Genomic DNA, 27,139 nt, shown 5'->3' on the forward strand with positions numbered 1-27,139 from the left:
ATCACGGTCAATGGTGCCATTATTTGCGATACGATTTACAACACTTCCCTTAATATAAATTATCATTTAACGTCTCTGTCGGTCACGACTTTCCAAGAGTTTACGCGAAAAAAGGTTGTCCACCTACCGCGGCTTATTCCAAACCATGTCAATGGCAGCGTTGGTACCAATGTATTCCACAATACGGTACGCCTTATAAATTCATATTCCGTGGTATTGTAATCCGAGCCACTTTCTACTATAGATCTGTCATTTCTGACCAATGTATTTCCCTTTTCAGATGTCTTACTCGCGGTTCACTATGTCGTTCTTTACGACGTATTCATACCCAATGGCACATGTCCGATTCAATCCATAAACCTCGAACATTCATCTATGTTCTTTGGTTGGCCACTTTTACGAAGATAATAACGTTTACTGAAATTTCGTAATGGTATCAAGAATTGTCTGATGATAAGTAAAAACCGTAAGTGTGAACATAATTATAAATTACAATTGTATATCTCCTGATTATCTTAACTACACACGGTAAAATTTTACATAAAATTTAAAGTAATATGTACACGCGTAAATAACATAGACTAACTAGAATCGTTCGATCTGGACAACAGCGACTTTCCTGCAATACAACAGGCATGCGTTGGCCGGTCGATAAATATCCGACTTTAAAGCAAATTTGCGGCGCCTAGTTATCTCTGGGTGTGAAAATCCAATCTCAAGAGATTCTTTTTCAACGACATGCCGACTAAAGCAAAGGATAAGAGATCACGGACCGGGAAGGGTTCCAGTTACAGCGGATCGAGAGGAAAAATTAAGTTTAGGGTTTTATAGAGCTACACGGAATTCCTGAAACGCAAAACGATACATTCGACGTTGACTCCAGTGACAAAGTGGAAAAAAGGAAGGTAACGGAACGGCGAAGACTGGTAATCAGGCAACGCAGACATTAAACTTCGCATTACATGGGAATCGGGGCGCCAGGAGTAAATTCCGAGTTTCACTGGTCCCCGTAAGATCGCGGGACAGTTAACTGGAACCTGCTAAGCGAGTAGGTGTATTTTTTATCATTCGAAGATACATTTAAGTACCGGTCGACGCTTCTGATAACTTTTCGCGACACTGTGAGATATAATGTACCAAAAACTTTTCATGTGATCTAGAAACTCGAGAAACGACAACGATAAGGCCCATTATGAAGAATGAAGCGTGAATTTTTTCATCGGGAACACCCCGAGGTATCTAATTGCACTGTAGATAACGTGGGATACAGATGAGTAAGGCTATGCGAAAATTTGTAGTCCTTACAGAACTTTATTGCTATTTCTGTATCTATTTCTGCCTTTTTTCTCTTTAAGGAAGTTTTGAATATTCTTTGAAGTTGCAAACACTATGTAAATATAGCCGTGTGACGCTGTGGCCAAAAATATCACACGGCTGCGTTAATATCGCAACCAAACGACTGACGAGTGTGTTAAGTGCTCGTGCACGATGTAATGGGAACGTTTTTGCGAGGCACAGGAAGATCGAACTGGGCGATCGTCTCCATTAAAAAGCGTCTCGCTATTCAAGAAATGTGGTTAGCGTGAATCATCCACCTACGATATTTTCTGACTACGACAGCCATTCATTATTCTCACGCTATGTAAAAAATAATTATAGAAGCGAGACAAATATTTTGCACCGCGTAGATCGGAGATCAGTGTTGATTTGCGCGTGAAAATTATTATATGGTTCCTTTCCCAGATACTCTTACTAAAAAAGAAAATTTTTTAATTAATACCATTTTGTAATAAAATTTACCAATCTCTTGTAATTTCTAATTTACTATTAGACACATCTTTGAAAAATTTCAAGTTTTTTGACCTACCATGTCTTTACTTGGATATGACTTATTAATAAAATTAACTAATTTTAGGGTGACAGTTGTGTATCATAATTTACTGCGTTACTTTGAGAAGCCTGAAAATGTCCTGTTTGAAGATATAAAAATATAATTCGAGCTGAACGCAATATATATATATATAAAAATACATTAATTACTGTATAAACGAGCAACTATTCTTGTATAACGAATTATTCTTTCGTATGTATGTTGAAATTATTTGTAGAGAAACTGACTACACATCTCTGTAACTATATACATAGGTAGAAATGCAAAGATTAGGTTATATACCTACTAGATATAGAGGCTGTGAACGGAACTCATTTAGACATGGATATTCCCTTTTCTTGTCTACTTATTTTTATATCTATGCCGTAACCGTTCGTAGTATTCCAATGTTCCGTTTTCAGTCAATAAGAGTAGTTACAGAGCGTTTAGAACAGTATATATATTCCTTTTTTATTGCATTCTTCGCGTAAATAATATTAATAATTAGTCGACACGTTTTGATACCTATAATAATACATCGAAAAGGAACAGAATATAACGGACAATAATAAATAAAAATAAGTAAAAAGTAGAATTAAGTATTAAAAGTAAATTAAACAAACGAGTGTGTTGAGTATATCCAAACGTAACCGTTGAAAAGTAAAATGTATAACGGTAGATAGTAGCCCGATGTATAACTTTAGGTAAAGAAACGACGTCTCGTGTGATTCACGCGACGTGTCTGCCTGACTGCTCACACGAAGCTCGCGACCTATCAATAGCTCCTCATATACACTGAAGAGGGACTGTCATTCCACCGAAGCTAAAAATAGAGTTCGCGCGTCCGTCCATAAGCCGCTGGGTCCGAGCAGTTCTCTACCAGCGTGTTCTCTCTCTCTCTCTCTCTCTCTCTCTCTCTCTCTCTCTCTCTTTTTCTCTTTCTGTTTCAGTCGCACTCTATTTTCCCTTTCAGTCGACCTATCGTCCAGTCCCATTTTCTTGCTCTTTTCTTCCTATGTTAATACTCATACTTCCTTTGTAAAATTCATTCCTTCTTTTTGCCGTTGATATTTCAACCTGTAACGTGTGAACAGATATACATACACCCATACATACATACATGCATATATATATAAGACTCTTTATGGTATTGAAAATGATGAAGAAGCACGTACCAAAGTGTCTGAATGCCTTAATATTATTTATCAGCTTGACACCATGTATTATTTCTTCCAAATTTTATAATTTTGATTGCTTCATGATATATTGTTGGACTGACAAAAACAATGATATGTTTAAGACAGTAGTATAGGGAAATACGTAAGAATGGTTACCAGTCAAGGACAGAGTTTATGAAGATTGGCTAAATTAAACTCCATTAGGACAGTCGTGACCGTTCTGTCCAGACGATAAATGCATGCGCGACAGAACCCGTTACTATGATAGAGAGCATTAATTGAACCGCACAGGGCGAGGGCTTCGAATCGCTTTATGATTGACCCCAAATTTATTTCCATATTTTTAACCCACAATCAACTGTATGAAGGTCAAATTATTAACCCAATGTTATTAACCTCAATGTGACTCAGCCGGCTTAACTTTTGGACCCCATGGAAATTATTTATCTTTCTCCTTGCCAATATCCTGTCGATAAATGACACAAGGTACACAAGGTAAAAACATTTAATTCCAGTTATTCACTATACATACGCCTGGTTTGCACTAAAATTATGAAAATTGTTAGAATTTATATAAATTTTACTTGTATAATAAGTATAGCTGATTTTGAGCCGGTTTGGCATGAAAAGCTCATGTCGAGATAGACACGTCATAATACAAGGGTTCAAAACACGAACATAATTTTATTTTAAATTTATTCAGTACAGCTGATTAACCATTTGTCATAATTCATTCTTAAACGTAAATGAAAACGACGTATTAAACTTGTCGTATATTTTTCATCTAACAACTTATTAATCGTATAATGTATGCTAATGCATCTACTTCTACTTTTATTTTCATTAATTGGATGCGTAATTCAACAGATGTCGCGCCTCGCGCCCGGGCTTGCGCGCTGCATCCAACAGGAAAAACGCTCTCTTCGATATAACATGACCCATGATGTTTGTACATAAACAGGGTCGTGTAAAGTGACAGAGCAAACATTGGATGTAAACCACGTATTTGAATCAGTACAGTGTAAACAACCTAAGCCACGAGCACTCGGGGAAAGATCGAATTTCTCGTTTTCGGGTGAAAATCTGCTAATGTTGTTTACATTATAAACACGATTCAAAGCCATAGTGACAGACAAGCATGGAGTGCCAAAATAATTGTGTCCCATCATTTTCTTTCAATAACTGTCGTAATTGAAAGTACGATTTCAACTAAATATTGCACATTTATGTGTATGTTACCAACAAGGTATGTAATATCAATAGATAATTGAATAGAGCGTTCGAGAATCAGCTGAATGGTAATTAACCGCTTTCCTAATAGACCATAATTTTAATGATCAGTTTTATACAGACATCTGCGATACCATTATCGACAATCGAATCATATACAATTTAACTGTCCATTTTAATTAATGAAATGTTTGCAGCTGCATATATCTTTGTACCGTTCATTTTCCTGGCAGAAATGACTAGAAAGAGGTACTAAGAAATGCTGGTGAAGAGGTATTTATTAAAATTCATTTGCAATAACTAGGAAATAAAATTAATCATTCTATGTATGCACATGTATCACTGAAAGTAACAGGAATTTTCACGCTCATTTTACAGATCGGATTATGCAAATAAGGATAAATGGAAGAAGAGGAAAAGTGAATGGCAAAGAAGAATGAACGAACATATCATCGCGTGGGAGACGTCGGTGGATCTTGTATAATGAGATGAGTATCTTTAATAGTCTGACGATACAAGGCGGCCGACAAGTCGTGGGCATCAAAGTCCCCCTCGAATCCCCTTTACATCGTTGTCTCTTTTCTGCTTCAGTGGATCGAGCATAAGTGGGTGTGAACAAAATCTCGACTGGATCATCGTTTAACGACGCTTTTGTTCCTGCGCAGGATAAAAGATGTTCCCCTTGATAAAAATCTATCTTTATCGTTCCTTAATGTAATATTGTACTTTTAAAATGTTTCTATACAAATTAATGTTTCAGTATTAACAACGATTATTCCTACTCGTTCAACCATCGAAAGCCTACTTTTCTCAAGAAAATTCTATTCATTTTTAAAGAGAGATACAGAGAAAGAAACAAAAATCACAGATCGTTGATTAGAAGCAATTTTAAAGAAGGCAATTGTATGCTACGCAGTTAAACGAAGTAAAAAACATTAAGGTCTCCGCCTTTCATCGAGAAAGTCCGGAAGAGAACCACTAAACGAAGCTAATCGACAGGGGCTGGTCTTTTATCTACTCAAAATCACGCTCATTAGCGCAGAGCCTATTATTACATGTCTGCAAGAAAAGGCGATAAGAAAAACACCCGATTTAGCAACCAGGCATCGTTCGTAGATCGAACGCGTTATGTTCGATCGTAACGACCGATGGTATATACAGGGTGTCCAATAAATACCGACAGATACATCGTCGTTCAATCAGCGAATGAAATGAACAATGTTTTACGATTTTCAATTAATTAAATCATATAAAAACGTTCTATCATCGTCGATATCCTATTAGAAAACGTAGTTGTGCATCTACTGCGTATGATAAAACGCCATAAATGAGAACAGCCAAGGCTAGAAAAAATGATTTAGATTTTCATGTAAATGCAATAAGTCAGGCAATGGATATGGATTGCAACATTGAAAACTGTCGGTCCATGCGAAAAGGTAAGAACATCGATGACACGCGCGCAAGGGACGTGCCGGTACTCGGTGACGTTATCGTTTGATTGCATATAGAATGCCAAACAAAGCAGTATTACCCTGTGACACGTATGTGGGAAATGCAAATGACGATTATTGCGCGATAAGAATTTAAGCGAGTTTATCTAATGAAAATGCAAAACAAATTGATATAGATTCTTCTGTTAATAACATCGATCATGATCATGCAAGAATTGTATATCGATTTTTTTCGATACTTCTTTCCAATTATATTCATTAGCTATTTTATAGTTGCATGTAATGAATCCATAAAAAGTACCGTATTTTACATAAATATAATTAGATAAATTTAATTTTTTATGTTGCAGAAAACGATCATAGAAACCAAAGCAACAGTGACTAAGCGAGACTAAGAAATATATTCTTGGAACACACAATCGGAACCAATTTAATTCGGCATTCTTTGCGTCATACTGATGCAACTCCGTTAATACTGGAGGTCATGTATACACGTGACAAAATGTATAACCAAATGTAGGTGCGGCCCATCAACGATTGCATCGGAAATACAAGACTACCAACCCATCATTCGACACGTTTGCATCGACAAAAAGGAACATGACAATACTGATTTGTATGGAGCTTCAGACACAGATGTTCAATCACGCCCAAACGATTCATCTTCTTTCAGCTATACTCCATGATAAGTTCGATCTCTGATTGAGATTCGTTTCGTTTTTTTGCAAATACATAAGATGAGAAACTGGCTCCATGAATGTTAAAAATATTAATATAAAAATCTAAATTCTTTTATGTCTTCAAATTAATAGATGACAATATGTAGAGTTGTTTAATCTTATCGATTACGTTGATCATACTAAATTTTGATAATCAAATGTTACAGGAACATTAGGAATTCCATGACAGAGTTTAAAGGACACGGTATGACGTGTCACAATATACCCGTAAAACGATACGTGAGCAATATATGCGCCTCGCACGTTCCGTAGTAGTAGACGAACTGAGAAGCGGACGCCAGTCTGTCTCGGATCAGGAATGGGATTAGAAAGCACGTCAAGTCTCCGTGGGTCACGTCACCCAGATCGAGATTTAGTCCGTGCCTCGCGTATTACGTCGATCTACAGCACTCTCCAAAGGGCAATGCCATTTCTATGACCTTCTCGGAAAAAGCGATCCAAGAAAGCGTCGATATGGATCAGGTAGTCCTACACAGTGATAGTTGGAAACTTATACACACTACAGGCTTTATGATCTTTCCAAGTAAATCGTATACATTTAACATATTTGATCTTTCTATAACCAGAATTTTCTTCGTTTACAAAAAACAGAACTATATGAGAACAATAATTACTATAGATAAATTATTCGATGCTAGTGCAATAATATAGAAATGAAACGAAACAATAGATCGATAAGTAAACAAAATAAAATTTATAAAGGTTAAATGTGTATGTAACTTCAAAATCGCACGATGTTATAGAAAATTAAATTGGAAAAAATCACTTGCGATTTAAAGTCTTTGATTAAATTACGACTTACGAGTTACGTACGATAACAATTCAATTGAGCTGGAATTGAGGTTATATATCGTAAACCAGACCGTCGATAACATCGATGCATCAGTCTGCGGGCACCAGTTACCGATTTCTTGTATAACAGAATATTAATTGCTATCAAAATGGGGTAGTCGGAATAACGGAATTTTTCTGAATATATACTAGAGGAACTTTGAAACGAGCTATAGTAGCAGAGAACAGGGTGTTCCGGCACTCGTGTACCTACACGAATAGTCGACGTGAATTCCGTAAAAGTCGCGTCAGGTCGACCAGTTACATAGAAACGTAATGTTGTACGTGCGGCTTGAGGCGAGCCTCGCCGCGAGGGGGTTAAAGGTCGGACTCAACGAACAGGGGGGACTCGATACGTGCACACAGACACGCACGAATGCGTGTGGGCACACCCACTTTAATACGTACCGGAATGCATTCGCATTTGATGCAGTACATGACTCCGAAGGGCGGGCCCAAATCCGCGAACCAAGTGGTGCCCAGTTCCCGTATCTGCTTGCCGAACGTACATTCTGTAACAAAGAAGTATTTAATTGGTATCATGAATTTCACTTTTTTTTTATTTCAGTGTAATAGCAACTGGTATACGCATGAATTTAACGGCTTGAAAAATGGCTAGGCTGAAATATTTGAAAGCGAACAGAAAGTGGAGATTGAGGTTAGGAGAGGGAAGAAGGCGTTCCAGTGGAGAAAGGTTTAGGAATATACACTTACTGACAAAAGTTAAGAAACAACGTAATCGTTTGGTAATTTGGGAATATTCTATATATTCTACATACAAGTATGTTGAAAAAATACTCATTGTTTACTGATGTATGGAATGTTATTTTATTATGCTATTTTTAGTTTCAATCTATATATCCTAGAAGATAAAGAATATACCGAAATTCTCAAATGATGACGTCGTTTTTTAACTTTTGTCAGTAAGTGTATATTGTGCACTATTTAACGTAATCGAGGAATCATTTTCTCGAACAGTGGCATGAACCGATGAGATACCAAGTACACAATAACGACTCCTTACAGAAAATGACCTTAACCTATCAAATTTGGTACTTAACCTACGAATTTTTGCAAAAAGAAAAATTATCTTCCATTTAACTTTAACGTAATACGACCACATAATCCTTTCATGTTCCAGAATAGGATAAAAGTGAAATCGCAGAATGAATGACTCTCCCAGGCTGGGATACGCTAATCGCCAGCCTATGAATCATCATCGTGGTTGAAGGAGGAGCAAACGTTCTTGGTCGCTGCTTAAAAATCGCCGAGACGACGATGAGACGGTGTGTAAAAGAAGAAAGCGACGGCCTCAGAGAGAAAGGGAGAAGGGAAAGTGGCAGAAGGCGATCTTGGAAGAAGGAAAAAAGATCGTGAACCATTCTCGCAAGGCCGTTGCCTCATTTAACAGTGTCGTCGATTCACCTTGTTCCGCAATACGAAAAAAAGAAAAAGGAAAAGGATAAGGAGGAGGAAAGAGCCAGCTAGGTCTGGGTATGACTGTTAAACGTTACGGTGTCTTTTTATTTTTCCGTGTAAAAATAAATGCTCGACCATGCTAGTACCGAAAATAACAGACACTTTCTGTCGGATTATGCGACTTATCGGCGCGTCTAAGAAGTCACTTTCATCCCCTCCACCGAGGTATTACGCGCCCTGTAACCAAGGGATTTGTGCGTGTCACACCTCAATATGAAGAAGTTTCTCGGGACTGGAACATCAATCGCTTTATACAGGTAGTGTAATACGGCTTCGCGTGCTACCTGTCACGTGACGAAGCAAAATAGTTTCCGATATTTTGTTGGTATTTTATCAATGGATAATTGTAAATCATTGCAAGTGATTTGCTACTAAAAGTGAGAAGTGACTATAGGTAAAAAAATTTTAATAATTTATTACACGAAAGGTGTTACTACAGAAGTTCTAATAATTTCTTTCTCTTCCTTTTCTCATAAAAATGCGTAGGTCACTAAGTGGTTTTAATAAAAACGACCATCGACTATTGAAGAAGAATAACACAAGAAAAGTGGATTATAACGTTTACTATCATGGGAAAGCAAAGATCAGTATAGCATAGTTGATTCAAAATCAACGTTAACCAAGCTGCAATGCAAACAATCCCAGGTATTCAATGTAAAACCGTACCATATTGATCAAGACACAAGAATGTGCCCAAAGCCAAGAATAAAATGCAACAGATTGTACGCTGATCAATATTAGAAATTCCTGCAACATTACCAACAAACCTATTAGCCGAGCCTGGTGTAAATCACGTTTGAATCTATCCAAAACTCCAATAAGATGCAAATGTCGCGATACTCCAAGTTGCGAGAACGAGAAAACGAGAGAACGAGCGGAGATCGGTTTCTTTGGACTCGTCCGGGGGTTCCGTTTGCTTTAGATGTGTACGCGTTCGAGAGAGAAAGAGAGGAAGAAAGATACACAGTAAGGCTCGTTGCACGAGGTCGTTGCACCGTGTGTACTAAGTCGTTCTAAGCACAGAGTCGGTCCTAAGCAACCAGGAAAGCCCGAGAGAAGAGAACCTCGATACGCCACCACATCGCAAATATGCGAGTCGAATGCTACGTTGTCGCATCGTCTCACTCTTTATTCGTATGTGTTCATATATCATCAATGCCATTCATCTAAATCCGCCCAATAACTCTCTCGTTCTCTGTGTTCGCATCAGTGTCTTGATTGAGCATTATACAGCGGAGTGTTAAACAATTTTTGCACCTAGTCTGACACACTTATGGAAAATTGTGACCCACGATAGTTGAATAGAAAATATAGATCAAAATTGTGAATAGATTTATATACTGATGGGGCGTGAATATAACAAACGATGGGAAGCAGTGGTGCCAACAAACTCGATGAATTCTATCCATCTCATCCGGCTCAGTTTCCTTCTTCTGTTTAACACGAAGTACGCCAACGAATCGAATAAATCACTCGAGTATCGAGGACAAAGCCAAAGAACGAATTAATCCCGACACTGAAGCATCGAAATCGGAGAAAAGCTTCAGGGAGAACCGTTGGCGCACCGCGCGTGCACGGTCGATGCTCTTTATCGCTCCGATCTGACATTCTCCTAATGGACCTCTTCTCTTTCTCGGCTCTCGCCCTTCTAAACTCCCGTTTCTCCAGAATTCGTGTGCGATACATAATGCGAAGCTTATCAATAAGGAATCGGTTCAAAGGAAAACGTTAAAATTTCACTTTTCAACAGCGACCGCTTTATTCTTCTATTAATAATCTTATCTCTCTTACAGAAATTCTTGTTATCTGCCACATAATGAAAATAGGATCCAATGGTAAATAGATACCGTTGCACTTACAACTTACCACGTAAGCCTAAACTCAGGGGACGGAATGTAACTGGCGATAGGGCGAGAGCATAGGCGTCGAATCTCGCTAAACGTTTAATCTATTATTGGAAGGATGAGAATAGGACGCTGTGGCGAAGTGGACGACACGGAGTATAGAGCTACCGGTGCTAATTTGGCCCATATACCAACGTTTCATAGACCGTTAACTCCGCTGCTATAACTTATCAACTGTTAAATCTTGTGGGCTTTATCTCGAACAGGTCAATCGCCATGGTTCATGCTTAGCGCAGCTTCCTTGTCGAGTTCGCGAAACGCGAAACGCGCCCTCTCGGTAAACCAATCAGAAATTCAATAGCCTGCCCTATGGCGGTGTTCACTATTTTCCTTTGTACATGCATAATGGCTCTTTTGTGCTGTTCACGCTTTAACAAAATTAAAGATGCTAGTGGAGAACAGCAGCATAGAGGGCGTTCACGCGAATTACCGAGATATTTGCATAAATGGATTAGCATAAATTAAGCCGAATGGAAAAGCGTCGTGGCTGCGTCCGTAAATTGACCGCGATTTGCATAAATGGAGAAGGCCTCTCGCGTAACGCGTTCCTCTTCCCCTCGGTTGGCAGAAAAATTGTACGGAACACGATGAAAGTTGACGAGTGCAGTCGTAAAAACCAAGAGGCCATTCGAACGCGGTACTACTACGACGACAACCAGGGCCATCCTGAAAGCGACGACGTAATACAGTGTTCGGAGACACGTAATGAAAACAGGCGTCCTCAAACGTTCAAGTGTTGTTCATTTCGAGTATGGCAAAAACAGGAGAAACGGTCGCTGGTGACACCAGTTACGACGTCATCTTTGAAATACGCTTCTGTAAATTCATTTCTCCACTCTGATGAAGGAGCATGAACGGTTGTTATCGCTTGGTCATATAAATATTGATTTAGAGTTAAAACGGAGATCACAGAAAACGATGCGTCATAATTTACGCTGTTAGTTAAAATTTGATTGTATCTAGGAAGAAGAAAAAATTACTAGTACAAGGTCAATATTATTTATTACTTTTTGATAATATATGAAAGAAAATCGGTAATGGGGTACGGTAAACTTTAATGCGTCACACGAGCAATTTTGGTTACAGGATAATTTGGTATTTAAAGATGGAGCATCATCTGTGGACCATTCATTCCTTCTACGTTTAGCTTTCCGCGAATCTCATCAAGAATTCTAGGAACACAGTTTCTGCCACTATTCTGAGCCACGTAGTCGGTCTAGGATAACGCTGAACGCGTGGCGCTTCTAAGCTGGGAGTTCGATGAACCGCGATGAATCCTCACCGGGGTTCGTTTAGGAAAAATACGACAGGATAGACTACTGTTAATCCTAAAATATCCAAGCCGTCGACCGTTGACTCGCCCGTCCGATGTTGCGAGGATTGGATACGTTAACGTGCCTCACTTTTGCCGCTATAAACCGTTTTTACCATAAAATGTTGTTGAAATGCAGCCGATGGCTATTTTATACAAGACGTCAAAAGACTATTCCAAAATTTTTAACGGTAAAACGTTTATCCTGATTTTATTCCCGTTGTTATTCGATAAACTGGACGAGAATATGGTACACGTTGGTGTGAAGAAAGTTGCGGAAAACGTGGCAACGAATACATATATGCTTCCCTCATTTTTTTTTTTATTTTTTGCTTGAGCGCGAAATTCGAAATGCGACCAGGGACACATCCAGTTTCGAGAACGATAAACCGTTCAGGCGAGGTGCGACACGCCTCGACCGCGATATTAATTTCGTCTGAGACTAGGTTACATAAATTCACGATATATTCTCTGTTGTTCGAGAGACGTAACACCGGCGAATCCAGTAAAAATCATCACGTGGTAACTATCGGTGCGAATCCATATTTCTTGCTCGAATTCGACTGTCTTTACTTAGTTGCAGAACCCTCCGCTGGGGGCAGGATATTTAAATCGCACTTGCATTCGAAGCAGTATGTCGTTCCCTACTACATCGCTCCCTAGATAGTTCCATGGCAGTGCCATGAGTACGTCTTCGCTCGCTAAAATAAATAACGTTCTCTACCGACGACGGATAAAAAAGGAAAAGAAATGACACGATAGCCGGGTGAGTGAACGACAAACACATGCCACTTTCTTTCCTCGCTTTTTCCACTTTTCTCCGTCCCGCTTCTTTTCCATGAATCTCGCACGTTACACTTACTTCCTGTCCCCCCTATTTCACGATTTGCCATATCTTCCCTCTTCCCTCTTCTTATACATTCACTCAAACTCTCTTTCTTTCTTATTCTAGGTACAGTAGCGCTCTTGCTCATCTCCGTCTCGAGTTTCACATCACCTTTACCATCGTATACGGTCTCACGTCACGTGACATTGCGATGCACCGAGTAGTATCGAGGTTATTTTATCTGAACGCGCACGTACACGTCTCAGTTGTACGATTTCTAATGTTTCATTGCCATTCTAAACAATAACATTGTTGCAGGATGAAAATAAATACATTCGAATTACGCTTCGAGGGAGTAAAGTCGTCTAGAGCTTCACCGTGACTTCAAGGCAGATTTATAATTTCATTTTTAGTTTGGACAGAAACGTTATACCAAGGTAAAAGTCAATTGTTATCCGATGTCGATTGCGAGAAAGAAAATAATCAAGGGCAAAATAACTTTTAGATGTAACGAGAACTGGCGTTAAAGCTAATTGGAATGTAGAGAAACCTATGATACCAACCAAGCAAATCACCATGCCACGGGTCTTTAACATGAAAATTTATGAATAACGACGAACACGCGCGAAGTTCGGGATACCTTCTAAAGATAGGTCCAGCTTTTTTTCTCTTCTTTGCCGCTCGACAGATATTCATAGAAGATCTATGTATAAGATCAGTTCACGCAACACGTGACATTCGCATTTAAAAATCAAACGACCACCCCAGTGGACATAAATTGGTCAAATTCTTGATGTCCAAACGTATAACTATGACGACTGTATGATTATCTATATTTATTTATTTTTTCAGAACGAAATTACATGATCTCGTTATCTCTGAAGCAAAATCAGATTTGAAACCATTTAGAATTGGAATTAAATCAATAATGGATTATATCGAGTGATGTGACTACAGTAGCGAAGAAGGTTCAAAAAAAGAACAAGATGATAGAATAACCTCCGGATAGAAATTTCTCATGGGAGGAAGTTGAACGAAAATAAAACGTGTCGTTTTCGTAACTTACAACGGAATCGTAACGCAAAAATGGAGAAGGAAAAAAACACCAGCAACTAAAAAACACAGAAGATAAAAAGAAAAGATGGAGATGAACGAAAGAGAACAGCGTGGCGAACTAGGTGTCGTCGACATTGCCTTTACGCAACGCACCCTGGCCGTGAAGCATCGTCTCGCCGAATATGAGGGCAATATCTACGTCTTCCGGTCTGATCCTGCGAGCCACTTTGTCATAGGTTGGTCTCCTGACACTTCAAGTGGGTAGGCACGTAGGCGACACACACTCCTCGCGACTTCTCTTCTTCGACATCGACACATCCTGGCCTGTCTCACTGCTGTGTTATAAAACGTCGACGTCGTTGCGCGACCGTACCTGCACTCTCGACTACAGGTTTCACGTAGGTGTACGCCTACATGCGCCTCGACCGAATATATATCTCACCGGGTCCTCGATCGGCATTAATATGCAGAGGATTTAAAATCAAGTACTCCTCGGCCTCGTTTGGACTGTATGCAGCGTCTACATTCTGATTATTGGAAGAAACTGGGGGAGTCAGAATTTGAATCTTTTATTACAAATTATGCCACTGTGATCGATGGTAATTAAAAATATAATTTAATTTTAACCAGGAACTTATATCGGCCATTTGCAAATTTTCATTATAACAAAGTAAATTTTTATTCCATTTAAAGCACAATCGTCTTGTATCAGAATCACTTGTTTGTTAGGGAAGTATGCCGAATTTAATTTCGCTGGGGTAATATGAATTTGTATTAATTAACGAGTGATATAATTAACTTTTACATGTGATGACGTTTATTAATTCATTAAATTAGCATAAACGTGCTATTAATGTAATTCATTATTTTTATAGCAAGCAAAATATCTGGTTCAATGTTTGGGTCCGTATGAAAAAGGCCTAAGCCTCTGGGCGAGCAGGCATGTAGGCGACACACCTCCACAATTCTGCTTCGGGGCGCACGCCCCGGCAACGTAGTACGAGAACCGTGATGACGCTGCCCACACGTAGCCAGCGATGTTTTCACACAGCTACACTCATTTCGAAAATACTCTCTTGTCTGAGAACAAACACAATACACACCTACACGTTCTAACTACGATTTCAGCAATTTTCTTTAGAAGTCGAAGAACATTATGAAATATAAATGGACAATCAAGAATCGAATGAAAAGCAATTATGCAATTCAAACTAAAATATCTATACGACTAAAATGAAATATCATTATTGCGTTTATAGAATCGATGAAACGATTTAGAATTGGCATTTTCGACACTTGTAGGTATTATTAACTACGCCATTATTTCCAATGTAATTTTATACAACGTTATTGCCATATGAAAATCGGATATTTTCCTTTATTTTTATAAACATTTTGTAAATTTCTTTTTGTATGATTTTTGCTGATAAAAAGAAATATATAAAATACAATACTGTAACGAATTGCAAACATTTCTAAAAATTTGCTAAAAATTTTCCATCTTGTTTTTAAAGTTTAAAGGCTGTCATATGCGCAATGTATTACTGTCGAGAAAATAACAATACCGCCTTCTTCGTGTCGTACCAATGCCGAATTAGAAGCGATGTTTTTTTTACTGACACGGAATAAATTTATCCATTAACGAATGATATAGTTGAACGACTGGCTACGATAATGCTTTCTGGAGTAACATGATCCATAAAATACGTAATGACATATATATAAACACATATTTATAACATCTGTTATTCCATGTAAATAAAAATATACTTGAGAATTTGTGCAACATTAAATTCTAGTTACACATAATTCCATAAAAACGATATAGCAATATAATACACTGATATAGTGGAAAGCTAGTAAAATTCCTTGTTATATGAAATCGAAATTGTAAATTACAAGAAAAAGAAAATTACATCTTTCGCTTAAGTTTTAATTCTACTTTCGTCGGACACGTAAAATTTCTCCCCAGTTTCTCCTAGTCATCGACGTAGGAGGTGGAACAACTAAGAGAGCCGCAGGTGATCCTATTTGCCGGAGGCTTTGGAAGTACAATTAATCTCTTTCGGTACGCGTGAAGGGAAATGCCGACGAGCAACGTGGAAGGTCAAAAGTTCCTGGCCAACTAGTAATGCTACGTATATTCGTTTTTTAAACAACTCAAAAATATTCAGTAAATTTCATTCTATGTAAATAAACCAAGTAACGCTAGAAAAATTCAGCAACGCAAACGTGGAGTTACAAGAGAAACAGAATGCGCAAAAATATGTCATCAAATGGTTGATGCGGCTTTAATTATGGACAGAATAAGAAACGGACGCGAGGGAACAGAAATATTGCAAGCCGATCGCAACAGTCCGGGTCGAACAGTTCCAGTGCGGCTCAAGAACGGGAATGTTAATGCTACATCAAGAGTTATGACAAATGGTGCGATTTTGCAAGGGGCGCACGAAGAAATATGTTGCTGTCGCTTTACAGACGTGGAAGAAACGGCTCTTAACAGTGTAAAGACGTAGTTCGATTGAAACGTATGCGCGATTCCTCTATAACCTAAAAACAAAAAATCGAGATCGTCAAAAATGTTTTTTTCAAATTCATATATTTACAGTGCGGTAATTTTTAAAAATTTTGTTACCATTTCCATAATAGTGAAACTCGAAACTAGATCCAAGATAGAATATTTTCGTGTCTGATATACGAGTGACCAGATCCAATAGCACTGTTCTCTACAAAATTTTATATGTGCTTATGATGTATGTGCACGTGTATTTCCTGGATCATATACTGCGTTTTAATTCTACTATATTATTGGGAAGCAAAGAATAATATTATGATATTATGATGAAAAAATTGTGACAAATTATAGGTTAGGATCGAAACTTTTGATCGGTGAAAGATTCCAAATTTAGTCATTAGTCATTGTCAACGATACTGTTTTTAACTAATGGAACACTGCCGACACGTTACACTAGCTGAGAAGCTACAAACGAGTCAATGATCTCTCTAACCACTTCCCATAAACAAACAGTTCGACGCACGCCATGCGACGCGCAGAGAACGAAATATCGCGTGTTCATAGATAGCGTGCGCACTAAACAAGGACAAATCATACCCAGCCACGGTGCATTGAATTGACTAAGATAAGTTGACTCACTTGTTAGAAAAAGAAACACAGCAGGTGATGAGTGTAAAAAAGGAGCGTGTACGAAAAAACGGGCTAATTCTACCAGAAAGCAAAATCCGGAGAATTAGTTGCAACAAGTAGAAAAAATAAAGCTGAGGAGTGAAAAAGTAGAATAGAAGGGGAGAGAAAACGAGAAAGAGAGCAATAAGAAAGAGAAAAGATGACTAAAGAAAAGACGAAGAACACGAAGTAAGGCATAACATGGAGACTGGCCTCCTCTTCTCTCCCCTGGCCGTACGCTGTTGTCGAGACGGCAACTGGCGATGCAATGTCGAGTGCCCAGTGCTATATATAGGTGGCCCTGAGTGTGCAAAAATCACCCTACAAAAATCTGGATCAAGGGGCCATTCACCAACTACGCCAAGCATTACGCGGTGTCTGCCGCTGGTGTACCCTAGACCACGCCAAAGCGTTTTCAACAGACGTCGTCCAGGTCGGCGTCATCATCGTCGTCATTGTTTGTCCCTGATACAACACCACATTGCTGCGTGCGCGCCTGTGCACACTTATATCCATATATAGGAAAAGCCGATTCGAAGTATACAGTCGGTGTCTGCGGATTCTGTCATTCCTCTGCCACTTGTTAAACGTTCGAGTATTACATTAAGATGATTGTTAACGCTGACTATGCAGGTTTTCGTTCATATTCGAGCTGATCCAAGTCGATGTATGTACGTGCAGATTATTCGTGTAGGATGGTTGGTCATCGGTTTGCATGATCATGGGTGTGGTCGGCATTAGATTTTACATGTAGCATTTATTTTTATAATTCCTTCTCTTCTACTTCGTGTAACTGAAGTATGTAATTGATGTTGTAACTGTCCTTATGCGAAAATAGATAACACGAAAATGTTCTTCATACATTTGATTGTGACTGACTCTAGATGTGCGTCAAACTCATACGTTCAGTGCACTGCGATCATTGAAATTCGCGTGACTAGTGGCGCCAGAAACCTGCTGGAGATCGGACGACGTGATAAGTCAGCCGGAGGCTGGAGTGCCTACAGAAAAATCCCCACGTTATCCCTGCAAGCAATGACAGCGGCGTTATCCGAAAATGGCCAAACCTTTCCGGAGAGAAAAGGGACAGGTTCGTTGTTACACTTCCTTACACGCGTAATTATGACCGTATTTGTCGTCACAACCGAGATCACTGCTGCCTATCTGCTCACCGACCATACTAACTTGTCTTCGCCTTATACCTCCCTCACCGAACCCCTTGTTCTCCTACATTCCCCCTATCAATTTTTTCCACAGTCTCCACCTCTTTTCCCTTATATTCATTTCCACCTCCGTTCAATTTCCTTTTATAGACTTTCCCGTTTCTTTCCTCTTATTCTCGCCATCTTTCTCCCCACCCCACTCCATCTATACCGAATAGTTCTCTACGGTTCGACGACGACTGGCACTCCACCTTTCGCCGTTTTCCTTGTTTCGCCTGCTCCTCCATCTATCGTAACCCAAATACGACAGAAATTTCGTTTTCAGCAACCCAGCATTATATGTCGCGTGTGGAAGATGTTGTGACACGTTGCTTTTCGATAATGGTTTTTCTAACGAATTGCGGAATTAACGATTCTCAGATGTAGTGCACAATCATTCACCGTTACCACCTACTACACAGACGCGGAAAGAAATTAAGCGGGAACAATACGAAGAAATAATGCTCTCGCATTACATTCTACGTTTCGCATTCTCCCAGAATTTCTTACTTTCCAATAACTCAATTTCAGGCAACGCGATTTCATGGAAACGTGTTCTTCCTAACCTGAAAAACATACGCAGGGTGTCATCCTAACCTGTTTATCCAGTCGTCGAGGAATGAAATTCTTCGCAATTTCGAGGTTAATTTTTCTAACCTTTTTACCAAGACGTTGAAGAATGATATCCCACAGGACCTTAAGGTTAATTTTTTCCTAAAATTTCTTAACGTAGAGCGAGTTTTGAACATTCGATTTTAAATTACATTACGAATGTTACATAACGAACGAAGATGTATATGAATGAATGCACTAGCAGATGTTATTCATATTCCATCTTACCCTGTTTATTTTTTAACTGAATATATCCTATTCGTTCGAAATATAAACAGCATACCGTGCTCGTTGCACCCACGCATCGCACCCGTCGCGAATCACATCGATCCGAACGTTCTCGCACACAGCCTTGCGAACGTGTAACGTACGATATCCGGTGCTCATCGTGCACATCGACGCCGTCGTTTTCGCCTTCTCGCTCGTGGAACGAAATATGACGAAATTTAAAATTCGCTCTCGTTTTCTGACTTCCTTGTAACCCTTGCACTGAAAATATATCTCTGTAGAAAAAAGAAGCATTTAGACCAGCTATGACCACTTTCGCCCTCACGATCGTCGCAGAGGGAAAAGGGCAGAAGACGAAGGGAAAAAGATCGGAATAGCAGACTTCGTAACGGAATGAGATCCTGGTCAGTCGTCTCCGTTCCATTTCACGAAGCCTTTTTTTGTCTCTGCTGAACGGAAGCACCTAATGTTCTATATTTCTCTTTCTTTTTCTTTTCCAACAAATGCACGCGCGCGTAACGTAAGAGTAGACTGGTTTCACCGCAAAATTATTTGTTTCTTTTTGGCAAGACGCGTGGAACGGGAATTCAAAGGAGAAAGAACTCACGACGGAAAAAAATACAAAAGGGACCAAGCATGGTAGCAAAGGGGAGGGATAGAGTAGGGGAAGAAAAGGGGAGTTCGACGAAGAGGCCGGTGTACGTCACATCGCTGGCAAAAGCAGACGTTATGTAGTCAGGGATAGGAGAGTTTATTGATAACGAGGTGGGGAAATATTAGATTGTAACTAGCGACGAACGCTGGGCCTTTTTAAAAATCTAACAAACGCTTTCTTTCCGCGTGCACGCGCGTATTCGCCAGCTTACTTTTGCTCTCGCAATACCAACACGATATTTTTAGGTAGCGCGTAAATTCCTCGGACTGTGTGGCATATAAAGTATATTTTTTAAGTGCGCACGGAATGGGGATGTTGAATCTGTGCGATGTCTTCGCTTTGAAAAGACGGTTTGCCTGTGATTTAAAAGTGAATATATACAAATCAAGATCAGATTCGCATTATTCTTTGTTATTTGGTCGATATATATTTAGAAATGTTACTGTTATTAATTAACTATATTTTATCACAAACACGAAACTGAGTAGGATCTAAATCACGAGACCATTATTAAATATTTGACGTATCCTGACTGACAAGAATCATAATGCAAAGTAATTTTTCAGATAGTCCATATCAAAAGTTCAGTCTGGAAATAGCAACTGAACGAATCTCATAAGAATTTACATCACTATAGCAAGACGACCCGAACGTGTAGGCTACGGTGTATCGTGCGCGCGAATAACACGTGCCAAATGGAAGGGGCCACGTAACCCAGCGGCGCACGAGCAGAAACAGTCTCGTAAAGAATACGACGATGCGGTAAGAAAGCGTTGAAACCATTCGTCAAGGGTCTCTCACGTTTCGCCGAAACTTCTGTCTGTCCCTTTCGACATGACCGCGTACCATGCAATGAAGGGAAAAAAGGCGGGGCGAAACGAAGCGATGGCGGGAGCAAGAGAGACAAAAAATGTCGGTAATGTCGCTGGTGTAACTCTCTGTTTCCCTTGCTAGAGTTCTGCTGAACGGGTGGAGAAGAATGTGATAGAAAATGATGGTTTCGGGACGACTTCGACGAGAAAACCATGGACACTGTCGAAGTGTAAAGAGCTCTCGAAGACAGAAGAGGTGGAAGAGGAGGGTAAGAAAAGGAGAAAGGACGGGGAGAGGCCAGCAAGCAACAAGAAGATGCATTTGAAGAGCAAACGACCGAAACAGGAGGGGAAGAGAGGTCCCGGGTGTGGGGGAGAGTTCTTCGGTGAGCTGCCACACTCAGAATGGAGTCGAGTGCCAGAGAGTCGGTTGTTCGTGTATTTCAGGCGGCACGGGCCACTGCACTACCCCTACTACTTGTCGTACGTGCTATGTATATCGTACCTTTCATATAATGCACGCACCCGGAGACATGTTTTGTGGGACCCAATGGATAAATGCTCTGACTTCTAGGCGCCGACACTCTGTTCTGGAATACTTGGCAGACACTAACGTATGTCCTCGGAATCCGCTTTAGAGCCTGCTATAGGGAAGAAGAGAAAAAAAGGAAAGAAGGGAAGAGGAGAACGCGTTGCGCCGTGAAACTATTTCCAGCGGATGGCCAAAGATGATAACTGATAAGGTTTGAAGAATGCTGAGAGAAAATGGTGTTAACCTGAGGTTTTTTTTAAGAAACAAATATTTTTTTTCTTTTTCCAGAGCTACAACATTCATCGTTACGACAAGTTGATGGAGTATTATAAGATATTGTTGTATTGAAATGATGGAATATTTTGTTAGAAATTAAGTGAAATTTGTGGAAGATTTCTGACCTCGTTCGTAACGATATATACATTTACAGACGGTAATTCTATTAAGTTAATACTATTAAGTCGTTAACACATCGTTCCATATATACAGGTTATATGTTTGTCAACTGTTAGTGGCTGTTACTCGCTAAGATCCCATTTACCCTTTCAGTGATCGCAATCTTGTGGTTACATTTCCGGAATGCCAAGCTCTATCTTGCTAGAAAATTATTCCCAAATTATTCTATTTTGTTCACCAAAATTTATATCATTCGTCCTCTCCGCTAATAGTGGGTAAGTTTAATATATACCAAGCTACTAACATCGAGTTCCTTTCTTAAGGATATACTAACTGTTGTAAAATTTACAAATGCCGCGAAACTAAATTATTTCATCTCAGGTGCCGTCGATAAGAACATAAAGACGCAATGATAAAGACAGACACGTTCGAAGCTGAGAAATTCAATTAACGGAAAAAGCAGAAATAAGATTTACGGAGAAAAAGCTATCTGGACGGTGGATGGAATAAATAGCACGGCAAAGAAAGTAAAACGAAACGGCGGAATGTCTGCCAGATGTACAAATTAAATGCACGATTGGAAAATCGTAATTTCTTGCAAACGCAAAGCCTGTTCCATGATATGAAAATTACTCGGTCGACTCTGCTTACTCTCTCCTCTCTGAAATTTAACACGCCCGTCAGATTAGTCGTTGCTGCTCCACCGCGACTATCGCTAATTCCATTTTTCAATTTTTGCATTCGTATCGTATCTAATTGTTCCTTCTTTCAACAATTAACTGCTCCAAGTGTCAAGATCATATGATAATTCGAACAAATTACAGAGCACTCTCTCCGAACCGATCATCTCGAGTATCCGTCAGCGACATGTACCAACTGGAATTTAGATTTCAACGATAAGTTTTCTCGATTCCTCGGTGGTTATGCAAGATTAAAGAAAGACGATCCAAGTTTCTGTGTTGCTCATAAAGTGGTCTACGAAGTTTCCCACTGAGTCCACGTCGGGACTCAATTGTTGCCCATTACGTCGCGTGCGTCCGTAGGGAAAAATTCGTCGACACGGTACTCGGTCATTCACGCGACGGCACCGCAAGCGAGCCGAAGCTGAAAAGGAACGCGTCATACGGGAGGCGGGAAATAGAGAACTCACAAGCAGACAGCAGAAAAGACGGTAAGAGAAAGAGAGACAGAGACGCAAGCTCCGGTGATTCTCGGCCGCCCAGATGCGTAAAGCGGAGCACCGACTCGGGATTCCTCAATTTCTTCCCCGTTGGGACGCGATCCGGCCTCGTCACTCATCGCTCTTTAAAGTCACTGTTAATACTCGCCTTCTTCTTTCCTCCGCACGCATCTGTCGCGCCGCAGTTAAATAACTCGAATGATCGCGAGGGATTTAGCCGTCACGCGTTCCTCTCTCTTTACAGCGACCGTTACGCTGGTGCACGAGTAGAGAGAAGCAGGCAATGCATGGCCATACGAGCAAAAAGTCGGAAAGAAGAACGGATCGTTACGCCTCCCACCCTCCGGTCTTCCTGCCATGTTTTCTTTGACATCCAGCAGCAGACGACGATGGACGTCGTGTTCTCGTCGCAACATCCATCAGCGAATGACTGCGGTAACGAAGAATTACCGTGTGAGGTCGGTCAGTAAAAATACCAGCGATATTATTGAGTGACTCAAGGCAATAAGTGGTATGTGAACCCCCGTTGCAACGATGACCCCACGGTCGCATGAAATTGATGGAAACAAACGAGCGTGGGGTTACCGGCGTGATTACTCTTCTGACGTTATCTCTGTTACGTTGTATTTTCGGACACGTGCGAGCCGCCGCCGCCGCCACTGTTAATTTCTTGCGGGGCGATTATCATCGCTCGTTACACAAACGATGAAGCAAACGCGAGCCACCGCATTCGTTACACTTTTACTGTATTATTTCAGAGGCAGGGTAATTAACAGAGCCCGACGATCGACGCTGCTGTCTCGTTAGCATGGTCAGACGGATGCTTGGGGGAATGAAATTGTATGGTACGAGTGGTGTACAGCAATTGCCTGGAAGAACGAATTTGCTGGCAGTTTTGTGGTAGTTTAATTTGAGGGAAATAGCGTAAGATTGAAAAAAGTAATCTTAAGTTGAAACGTATGTAATATATTAATGCCTGTAATTCTTGCTTTCTATCGTATTTTTCTTTTCCAGATTTTGTTTGAAATATAAATAGAAAGTTATGTATGCAGAATCATCCCTCGGCGTTACAAGAAGAAGAAATAGCGTGGATACGAGTGATGGGATCCAGCTAAAGGTTAAGTTTGATTTACACTGATCTGCCATATCGTTCCCTCTACACCGTACAATTTCTATTCACTTTAGAAGAAAAAACTTTGAACTATTGATATTCAGATTGTAACAACAGCACGAGCGGATCGCAAATGTAAATCATGCTTTAGATCGGTGAGAAGGCACGACGAACCATATTCGATCGGGATATACACGTCCATGACTAGAACATCATTGTAAATCAGGTTTTATGTCCGTCCGAACGGTATTGAGTAATCGGCCAGGCCGTGGAGTATCGTTGAGAATTGAGCCTTATCCCATTCAAATGGCACCGATTAATATTCGAACAGATTGAGATCGTACCACAAGCAGACTGGCAGCGTCAATCAGGCTTTGGAGACGGTCAATTGTGCGTCGCCCTTTAGTCTCGATCAAGCAACGTCGTATAATTTGCATCGTTCCAACCACCGAGCCTTAACGCTCGCTATCTGCATCTTCGTACCCTGTAACAAACAACAATCCAAATCTTTTCCCAATCTAACGACGTTCCACGAACGACGATCCAATCGTGAGTAAAAAAAGACGGATAATGGTGGCAGTCTCCATCAACGTACCAGTGACATCTAATGAAATGGAAGTGGATCGTGCGGTACAAATCGAAGCGTATGAAGAAGGAAGAGAGCATAGGGTGCACTGCAGCAATCGTACGAAGCAGTAAATAGACGTACCCGTCGATGGCATATTATACGCGAAGACGATATATTCCATCGTGCACGCCTACGTGATGTCATGCGCGCGTCAGAAATGCCGACCTTGCGGCTGCGGCTCAAGTCAGTGCACGCGTAATGCGATGCATTTGTATTGGCCAAGCCTTTCGGCCGATCCCACCATCGGTTTGCGCTGATAAGCATACCTACGCCTCGCAACTTATATGCATGGCTGAGCGTAAGCCTGGTATGTAGGTATATGTGCGAGCTAACCGTACGAAGGTACGTCGTGTCGCCTCCCGAGTATACTGTGGGTCCAAAGAGGATGAAATCGACGAAAGCTTTATGCTTATAGAATCATCCAATCTTTTTAAGTATTTTTTAGCGACATAGTGATTTGCAATGGCAGCATAGGTTGATAAATAGAAATTTGTCAAACTGTTGGATCATAACTGTGGATCATAACTGTGGATCATAACTTCAAAGTATTTCACGAAACTAAACTTCAATGTGTGAGTACCTGTATAACATTTGATAATTACTTATTTTGATTAAGGAGGGGTATTTTGGTTATTGTTAAATCCCTGTATTGAAACTAGTTATGTGTTACTTAAAAGAAAACAAGAAAATGGAGTAAAATATATTTCTTGAAATATATATCTAATTTACAGTTATTATAATTTTGAATATTATTAGTTAAATTTAGAATAAACGAAATTAAAACGAGCGCGCCTTTGAACCGAGTGATCTATTTAAATAAAAGTACAAGATTATGATAACTATTTTTAGCATCCCAACGTGACTGATCTGATACGTCTTTAGTTCTACGGTGCTATAATACACCAATAGCGATCATTTTTCGCATTGCTAATCTGCAAGTGTCACAGATAATCGCCTAGATCAGTTTACAACTTTTATATTTCCGGCGCCAAATGGATTCTCATTCTCGTGCTCGTCTGCAATGAATTAAATGATATGCCTGAAAGAATGTCGATAACGATACTGCTACAAGAGTATCACAAAATTGAAAACATCAGAAGGCATTCTTTACGTTAAAATACGTCTAGACCATTTTAACCGTGAAATTCACGTACCAAAACTTTTTAAATACATGAACATAACCTCAATTACTTATTTCAAAAATCCAATTAAACACCTTTGATAATAGAAACATTTCTATAAACTTCGTGAGATTGTTTCGCATACATTATCTTGGAGATATTAAACATGAGTTTACTAAGAGATTATCGCTTTGATGAAACGAAAAGTTCCCTACACACGGGCATTGTATTCGGCTAACAGTATTGGAAAGCTGCCAAGACTTAAGGCTGACTTAAATCAAATCTGTTCAACGAGTGATCTGCCGTCGGCGAGTGGCTCATTCGTACTACTGTCAAGCTCACGCTGGCACGTGTCAATTCTGAAGCCAAGAAAACTGACCGATTGAGTCGGTTTCCTACCTTGTCCTCCCTCATTTCACTTGATCAATATAGGTGGCCATATCTTTAACAGAGACGCTGATAGACGCGCTAAAAACGGTGACTAACACGAAACAAAAAGTTTCACCGAAATTTTCATAACCTCAAATCGTGATTTCTATACACGAATTACAAACATACTTTCTGGATGACTGTGGTATTAACTCGATCGATAATAATACATACATGCATGTATATCATATTAGATGGGTTAATGGACAAAAAAAAACACCAATAAATTATTGGTCGCAAATTATGATTTATTATAATCGTATATCAATCTACAATATAAAAAATTATCGGGATAAGATTATTTAAATGTCCGTGATAAGAGAAATCAGTATTCGTAATTTAAACGGAAAAAAATAGAATAAGGTATGAATGAATTCTGCTGTACTAATCCTACATTAGGAGACATTCGACAAATCAAATTATACGATCGCGCTAAACCAATAGTCGCTATCGATGAAATAAATACGACTGCTATCATACATAATTAGTGACAGTTATAAAACATGGAATTACCCGAATTTCTAGCTGTTAACGCCGACGCGTCCATTAATCAACTGTCAATTTGTAAAGCGGAAAGGGGGAAGGAAAAAATAGGAAGCAAAAAACGGTAATAACACATAATCGTTCAGGTTGCAAAGTCGAATAAGTTTATTGCTATGTGCTGGACAGATAGTGGGTTATACGATGACGTTCAACGGGTAGATTTTTTGTGCTGACGGAAAAACGACGTTCGAAGGCGTCGGGAAAAATTATTCTAGATTCGTTTCACTATAGGAAATACCACGCCTACGAGATAACAAGAAATCATTGGACAGCAACGATTATGTAGTGGTAATAGTAGTTTTCCTCCTGGTTCTCCACTAGGTTCAACGGCGCAAAGGCAGACGCGCTGGGAAACGAATAATAATGAATAATACATTCCACTCCGCAGCTTGAAGAACGTTCATCCTATTGAATTGGAACGGTAATCGATCGCTACCTAGAATTAGAAGAGGCTGCGAGAAATTCTGCTCAAGGATGTCGACCAGATCTCTCGACGATAATTAATTTCGATAATTAATTAAACGACCTTTTGACAAATTCTCCTCCGTACCACGTGTTACATAACCTCACTCGAAAGGATTCGAAATTTTCTATTCTTCGAAATTCGAATCCCGGAATTTGTAGATCGG

At 39.7% G+C, this 27,139-nt stretch overlaps 1 protein-coding gene and 1 long non-coding RNA gene across 2 annotated transcripts in view; one reads left to right on the top strand and one right to left on the bottom strand.

Moving 5' to 3' along the window:
* sog (chordin short gastrulation) overlaps positions 1-27,139 on the bottom strand; it is a 62,863-nt gene that overhangs the window by 17,171 nt on the left and 18,553 nt on the right. The window contains exon 2 of the mRNA XM_017905992.1: positions 7,709-7,812. Within this exon, the coding sequence (XP_017761481.1) occupies positions 7,709-7,812 (104 nt within the window). The remainder of the gene's footprint in view (positions 1-7,708; positions 7,813-27,139) is intronic.
* Positions 12,993-13,578, top strand: LOC108551751 (uncharacterized). The gene is made up of 3 exons (XR_001890505.1): positions 12,993-13,052; positions 13,140-13,258; positions 13,327-13,578. It is a non-coding gene; the product is annotated as an uncharacterized LOC108551751 (long non-coding RNA).

Source organism: Eufriesea mexicana, unplaced genomic scaffold (assembly GCF_001483705.2).
Source record: "Eufriesea mexicana isolate 0111107269 unplaced genomic scaffold, ASM148370v2 scaffold474474898, whole genome shotgun sequence".
Classification (NCBI taxonomy): domain Eukaryota; kingdom Metazoa; phylum Arthropoda; class Insecta; order Hymenoptera; family Apidae; genus Eufriesea; species Eufriesea mexicana.